General features: G+C 44.9%; 1 protein-coding gene across 1 annotated transcript; it reads right to left on the bottom strand.

Moving 5' to 3' along the window:
• Positions 1 to 292: 292 nt before the first annotated feature.
• On the bottom strand, positions 293 to 2,843 carry hoxb4a (homeobox B4a; the record flags this gene model as incomplete). Its single annotated transcript, XM_083896224.1, has 2 exons — positions 293 to 603; positions 2,306 to 2,843. The coding sequence occupies 2 exons, from the start codon at positions 2,841 to 2,843 to the stop codon at positions 293 to 295; spliced, it is 849 nt and encodes a 282-aa protein (XP_083752350.1).
• Positions 2,844 to 7,692: the final 4,849 nt, after the last annotated feature.

Raw genomic sequence — 7,692 nt, 5'->3', positions numbered from 1 at the left:
TGAATGGAGGGAACTCTCCCTCTATTCACTCTCTCACGTCATATTATTATTATTATATATTGTGTAACATGAGCACTGCAGGGGACACACATCCATCCATCCCATACATCCTTGTACATCCCTCCCCTCCAGGGTTGAAAGCGTTATTCCGGTCCAAAGTGCAAGTTCCGGTGGTTACAAGCGTGGCTGCCGGTTCGGTACTGTTCACGTTAGGAAGTGGATATATAGGAAAAACACACGTGAGACAAAAGAGTGGCCAAACAAAAAGAAAAAAAAATAGTATAGTGTCGGGCTATAGTGGTCCAGTGGAGCGGTTCTGTGAACCGGTTATAGCCTGGGAGTTTGTGTTGTTGTTGTTGTTGTTTGTCCCGGAGCGGACCTTGGTGTTGGGCAGCTTGTGGTCCTTCTTCCATTTCATCCTCCGGTTCTGGAACCAGATCTTGATCTGCCGCTCCGACAGACACAGCGTGTGCGCGATCTCCACCCTGCGCCTGCGCGTCAGGTACCGGTTGTAGTGGAACTCCTTCTCCAGCTCCAGAACCTGCTGGCGCGTGTAGGCCGTCCGCGAGCGCTTCGCCTCCCCGCCCGTGTAGTTCGGATTCACTGTGGGAGCGAGCGAGTGAGGGGGGGAAAATCATCAGTGATTGAAGAAAACAACCATTAAACACAATGATAATAACAGAAGTAGCCTAATGCGCAATTTAGGTTACTTTCCTTATTTCAGTCTGCTATAAATGTCTTTTATTTTGTTGTGATGTTGCTAATTCTGGTTATTCTTAAAACGCCTTTTATTCTCATTTGTCCAAACAATGACAGTCTTGGTCTGCTAAAGCGCGCAGGCTGTGTCATCTAATGGCCCCTCCGTATAATGTGGATTTAACATGAGAACTTTCCATTACTGAAAACATGAAGCCACCACGTGAAGATACGATGTCACTGCAACACTGTAACGTGACCGTGCATCGACGAGGAAATAATATGGCACCACAGCGGTTGACCTAAAGCGACTGTGTAACCTTTGCTCTGAATATTTGGTTTTTTTTTTCTTCCACGCCGTGATATTGGAACAAAAGGCAGACATGAAGCTGACGCATGTGCGCGCGCGTGTACAAATATTGGGGTGTGGGGGATAAATAGAGGCCATGGTTTGCATTTAAAGGTTACATTTAAAAAAATGATGTTTTGGCATGTTCATGCAAACGCAACAAGGGACCGTGAAACTGTTTGAAAACGCAAAGAAAGAGCGCCTGTGTCGTGGTTTTTACGCACAGATGCTGCCGAGCTAAAGGGATATTATAGGAGCATTGTCTGTCTTGTGTAAACTGGTAAAGGTGGTGGTGGTGGTGAGGAGGAGAGATGGTGGGGAGGGAAAGAGGGGGGGGGGGGGTGCAGGCAGCAGCAGCAGCAGCTCGAGCAGTTACACAAGGGAAGGGCAATGGTGATTCGACAACAATTCCACGACAAAAGTACGCACGGGACTGTCGCGAACCGAACACGCTGCAACCAGAGCGAGTGTTAATAAATATATGATACGAAAACGACTTTACAAAGAGGACGAAAAAGAACCATATTACAAGGTTTTCTTACCGAGTAAACAGGTGGAGGGTGAGAAAGCACGGGGGGGGGGGGGGGGGTGACTTTGCAAAAGTCGTTGTTGTCGTCGCGCGAATCTGAGCTCCCACGATTATCCAAATACACCGTATAATAAATATAAAAGGAACGCGAGCGAAGTCTATTATATCATCACAGAGAGAGAGAGAGAGGAGCCATAAGAGACTGGGAGCTCTTCTGTGTTACATCGGTGTTTTACGGCCCGGCTCCATAAACATGAATATTTCAGCTGCCATAAAACTTTCCCTCCCATGGAACAACGAGTGGGGAAGGAATGGGCTTCGACAGAGTAAAGTACACCGTTTATACAGCCCGACCACTTAAAATCAAATTACCAAAGCATAAAATCTAACTTATGGGCTCGCTCCGAGTTGTCATAAGGCGAAGGTATTAGAGCAGACGAGCGCGAGATCGGACTTCACAAAGGCACCTCAGCGCAGAGGTGTAATAAAAATTTATGGGGGGTGTAATTATATTGGCCCTGCAAACAGACGACCGTAAATCTTGACCCAAGGGCTACTCTTCTACTTCTAACAGAAACCAGTGGGGAAAGAGGGGGAAGCTGTAGATTCAGACGGTGGACACGAAAAGCACGGAGGCGCGACGAGAAAGAGAGAGAGAAGGAGGTCGAGGGAGAGAGAGGGAGCGCGCGAGAGAGAAAGGGGGGAAAAGAAGTTTGCATGCAAGCACTTACGGATGTTTACATGGACTTTCTTCATCCACGGGTAGACGACGGGGTCCTTGTTGCGTGTGCTCGCGGGCGAAGAAGAAGTGCTTTGGCTGTGGGGCGTTTGGCCGCAGGACGGAGGCGGAGGCGGGCTGGGTGTCACCGAGTCGCAGCGGTGACTCTGCTCCGGGACGGGGACTGGGGTGATGGTGGTGGTGGTGGTGGTTGTCGTCTGCAGCCCGTGACCCCGCGGGGACATCACCACCGAGGCGGGCTGTGCGGCGCGCTGGCACGGCGTGTAGGGCGGCTCGCCCCGGTGCAGCGGCGGCGGCGGCGGCGGCTGGTGGTTCGTGGCATGTGCGCGGTGCTGCTGCTGCTGCTGCTGCTGTGGGTGGTGGTGGTGGTAGAGGGAGTCCGGCTGGAAAGCAGCAGCAGCCTCCTGCCTCTGAGAGCTGTAATAGTCCGGAGAGTGGCTGGGCAGATAGTCGCTCTGTGAGTACTCCTCGCACGGTGGGAACTTCGGGTCCACATAGTTGGAGTTGATCAAATAGGAGCTCATGGCCATTAATTTCAGTCTTTTTGTGGAATTGCACCGACTCGGAAAATATATAACTAAAATTTATATCTCATCCCTTTACTCTTCGGTTATTCCTGTTCCGTTGAACCCTCCTACTTTTCTGTCAAGTGAACAAAGTTAAGGAGCCACGTGACGGCAGCCGGCCAATGGGCGCGCCTCCGGGACAAACCCCGGATAAGGAAATGGGATTAAGCATATACAGAGCCCCCCGCACGCGCATTATCATATGGCCTCAGTTTGTTGGCATTCACTCTTACAATAACCTCCCCCCCCCCAATGCCCCCCCCCCCCTCCCTCTCTCCATATGCACAACTCTCCCTTTATAGCCGGTTTGCCCACGCGCTACAAACGCACAAAACAAACAATGCACACTGAGGAATAAATAAAAACAAAACAAAAAAAAATCAAATAAATCAGCTCGTTTTTCTGCTCCAGTCGAGGCCGCGCGTGAACTCGGGCTGCAGCACAGATGAGAGTCAGTGCTCCCTCTCCCTCTTATTAAGAGTCTGGCTCTAACTTCAAATAAAGAGAGAGAGAGAGAGAGAAAAGAAAGCGCCAGAGGAGGCTCGTGGCGCCTCCTGCGCGTGCCTGTGTGTATATATTTATTGGGTGTGTGTGGGGAGGTGATTGCCAAAAGTTTTTTTTTTCTTCTTTCTTTCTTTCTTTCTTTTTCTTTTTTGTCCCTTCTTCCTCCCTCCGCTGCTGCTTTTTAAACCGCTAATAACGAGGAGTGTGGGGATGAGTGGCCTGACTCGGGCGCCACCCAGCAGCAGCAGCGACCGTGTCAGAGATAAATCTGGCCTTGTTTAGGATCGATAGAAAATTCATCAACTAATTCAGGTTGCGCGGCCTCCTAAATCACGGGAGCAGACCTTTTGCATTAAGAATGAGAGTCGAGCACCGTTTACTTCTCTTATATTTATTTATATATGTATATATACATATTAAAAAAAAACGACGCCTTGCTCCAACAGGCGCGCCCTTCTTCATTTAACTCCACTTGCATAGTAATTTAGCCTCAGCCTTTATGTGCTATTATTATTATTATTATTATTATTTTTTTACCTTGCACGAGTGAATGAATGAATGCACACACACACACATATATACACTCTGATATTAACAGCTGCAGCATAACAAGTCCACGCGCCTGCACTCAGGCTGTTTTGTTGCCCTTGAGCCACAGATCCTCTTTGTTTTTGTCCTCCTGCAGTGAATTCACCCCCCCAACCGCGACAGCAACATTTCAAGCACTAACCCACTGTCACACACACACACACACACACACACACACATACTCAGCCTGTCACTTTCTGCCCATTATTAACCTGGTGCAACACACGTGCGTAAAGACGCAGCGCCCTCCGTGTGTTATCCATACTCGCATTCCTGGCAGTAATCCTCAATTTTATGCCACGATAATCTATCTTTGTCTGTCAAACACCAGGACAAGGCACCTCGCTATGCATTTATATATATTTAAATGTACATACGCAGTGCGCGCGCACAGGATTGAGGTGAACAGGAGAGCACACAAGTGATTCTTTTTTTTTTTTTTTAATCAAAAAGCTGCAACTGCTGCTGCTGCTGCTCCTCATTCTCCCCAGCCTTATCACTGTAGAGGTACAGACACACACTGCAGGCAAGATGATGGAGATATCCAATCCTTTGTTTCGAGAAAATTGACCGTCTCTTAAATCGACCCCCCCCCCCACCACCACCACCACCACCACCAGCAGCAGCAGCAGCCCTATGCTCCCTCCCCGAGCCACCTCCATCCACCCCCTCGTCGTTTTCAGCAGGCCGACCGCATCATTTTTCACCAGGACTTCTAATAAATAAAGAGAGAGCGAGAGAGAAAAAAAACACTCCAGTTCATCCTGGAGTTTAGCTTTTTAAAAGTATGACGTTTTATGGTTAAAAAGAAAACGTCTAAGCAGAAGAGACACCGCCGAGCAACTCAAATCATACATATCCAAAGAATAAAGGGCGAAAAAACACAGTGGATCACGTCTGCCATCATACAATAACAACGTCCTCGTCTTATTCTTACGTTTCTACTCATCTACGAACGAATTCAAACATTAAATGTGAAATAAAACACAACAACGCAGCTTTTAAAGGCGTAAAAACCCCTTCGGTAATAAGAGCTGCAGGCCTTTGACTTCTCTGAGAATCTCTGATCCATCGCTGCCGCTGGGTGTAAATCCACTATATACTCCCCTAGAAGCGAATTTGTGATTGTTTTAATGATTTTTACACAAATCCGGATCTACAGGGTAGATATAGAAGACAGTGGCTCTCTGGAGGCGCGTGCTCGCGCCGTCGATGCACTTCGTGTTGCTTTCATAAAGTCGCTCTCGCGCGCGCGCGCGCGGGGGCCACACCGGGATATTTCCATCTGTCTGCGCCGTTTCCTCACTGTTAGCTGGGGGTGAACTGGGAGTTAAAGGGCGCTAACACTTCCTGTGTGACTCGGTGGCAACGAAGAAAACGTTGTTATAAGAAGGGGGGGGAATTAAAAATGTTGGCGAACACTCACGGCCCAGAGACAGGCCTGTAAAATCATGCGTTTTCTCATATTTGGAGTTAAACGCAAAAGAGAAAATTAAATAGTGGGGTTTTATAATAAAAAGGGAAATCGTGTGCGATGTAAAAGCTATACGTTATGTCAAATATTTTATGTTTTACAGTGAAAATCTATTACATTTGAACCAATAGGCCTCAGCTTTCTACTCACGGATTACACTAAAGGTAATTAGGAATGAATATATATATATATTTATTTCAAAAAAGGCTCTTTGTTCTAAATGGATGAACGTATGGAAACGGACAAATGGCTTTGGCACGAGCAAACGCAGTTCTATCAGAAATACTTGAGCGGGATGAGACTGAAGAATGGATGGAGCAATAACTAAATTAATCCACGATCCCGAGCTCTGTCCCCTTGTTTTTTTTTTTTTTAACTCAATTAAAACTTTTACATTTAATCAGCATTTTTCTTGTGTTTTTCTCGATAAAAATAAACAAAACAAAACAAAGAACACTAAATAAAACCTCCTCCCCTTTCATTGTCTAACATATTCCGCCTCGGACTACGGTTTCCATGTGATTGATTTGTAACGTTACACACGCGGGGAAAAAGAGCGCCGGTGCATTCTGAAGCTTTCCACGTACAAATGCTTTTATATTCTTTTTTTTCTCTTCCTCTCTGTCATTTCGTTCTGCTCCCACATTGATTTTGTGACACCGACACTCCCTGCCCGCTGCAGGCAATATCGCTGTTCTCCGTTTCCTTTTAAAAGTTGCCCATACATCACGAGACGCGACCACAAAGAAAGAGAAAGAGAGCATGGGAACCCGAGGACGCAGTCACTGTAGTCACTCAACCCCTTAATCCTCCTGAATTTATTTTATATTTTAGTCCTATTTATTAAAGAAAAAAAGGGACAACTTAATTTATGATTTATTGCAGCTCCACCTTTTATTGTGTGTACAGACACGAACTTACTTCTCTTTTCAAACACTCTTAAACGCCATTTATTTGTATATTATAGGTGCAGTCATTAATGTGATCCGCCATTTTGTTCGTTTTCGACTTCTTTTGTTATTGGCTCTGTGTGTTCTTCTATGATTTGTTTGTTTGGGCTTTTATTTTGTATTTTTGAAGAACAGGAACCTGTCTATTTTCCCCCATATGATAGGAACATCTATTCTTTTCTTTTCTATCCCACCCATTGTCTCTCGTGTGCAGGTGTGGGCCTGCACTTGCGTCACCTTGACCTCGCGCTCTGCCCTCGGGTCATCTCAGGTATCTATCAAGGTGTGTTGAGTCTGACTGCGACACTTCCTCCCCATCCTCCCTCTCTGCTCTCTGTCAAGTTTGTCAGTAGCAGCCATTCAGCTGCACGGTGGAGGGGAGGCCCAGTGTTTCCGGCTACAGGTAGTGCAGAGTATAGACTAAAGATAGACTGACGAGATAAGACCAAAGAGGAACCAAGAAGAAGAAAAAATTAAAATAGAAATGTAGGGCGAAAAAAAACAAAAACAAAATGAAGTTTGAAATTGGACATTTTGGAATACACCTTCTGTTGTTTGGTTTAAACGCCATGAACCTGAACCTGTGCGCAATGTGAAGTGCACAGGTAAAAAAACAGAGCTGCAACATTGTAACTGTAATATTATCTACACACACACACACACACACACACACACACACACACACACACACACACACACACACACACACACACACACACACACACACATAGAGATAATCCAGAAACAGAGACAGTTGATCTGCTCCATGACATAATCCCTGGACACAGTGAGTGGGAAAAGGTCAACTGATCCCGATTTAAACACGTGTCCTTTATTTAAAAACGTATTATTATTGCCTAACAATAACAAGCTCAACTGTTGTTGTTGTTGTTGTTTTTTATCCCTGTGTGTGTTGTTTGGAGGAAGAGTGTGATATAAGATGCAATAAAAGGCAATAAAATGTGCAGGGGGGGTGGAAGAGAGCATGACTTTAAAAATAACTGTAGGTTTTGTAATTATTATTATTAGTTTCTGCTTTAAAGAGAAAGAAAGACTGGGATTAAAATAATCTGTGGTGAATTGAATCAAACGGACATTGAGATGTAGAGTATATATAATTATTATTATTAGAATGTTATATATGTGTGTTTGTGTGTAATTATATATATATATATATATATATATATATATATATATATATATATATATATATATATATATATATTATATATAATATATATATATATATTATATATAATATATATATATATATTATATATAATATATATATATATAT

This window comes from Microchirus variegatus (assembly GCF_963457635.1).
Source record: "Microchirus variegatus genome assembly, chromosome: 10".
Lineage (NCBI taxonomy): Eukaryota > Metazoa > Chordata > Actinopteri > Pleuronectiformes > Soleidae > Microchirus > Microchirus variegatus.
Note: the sequence above shows the minus strand (reverse complement) of the source record. Positions and strands in the feature narration are given on the sequence as shown.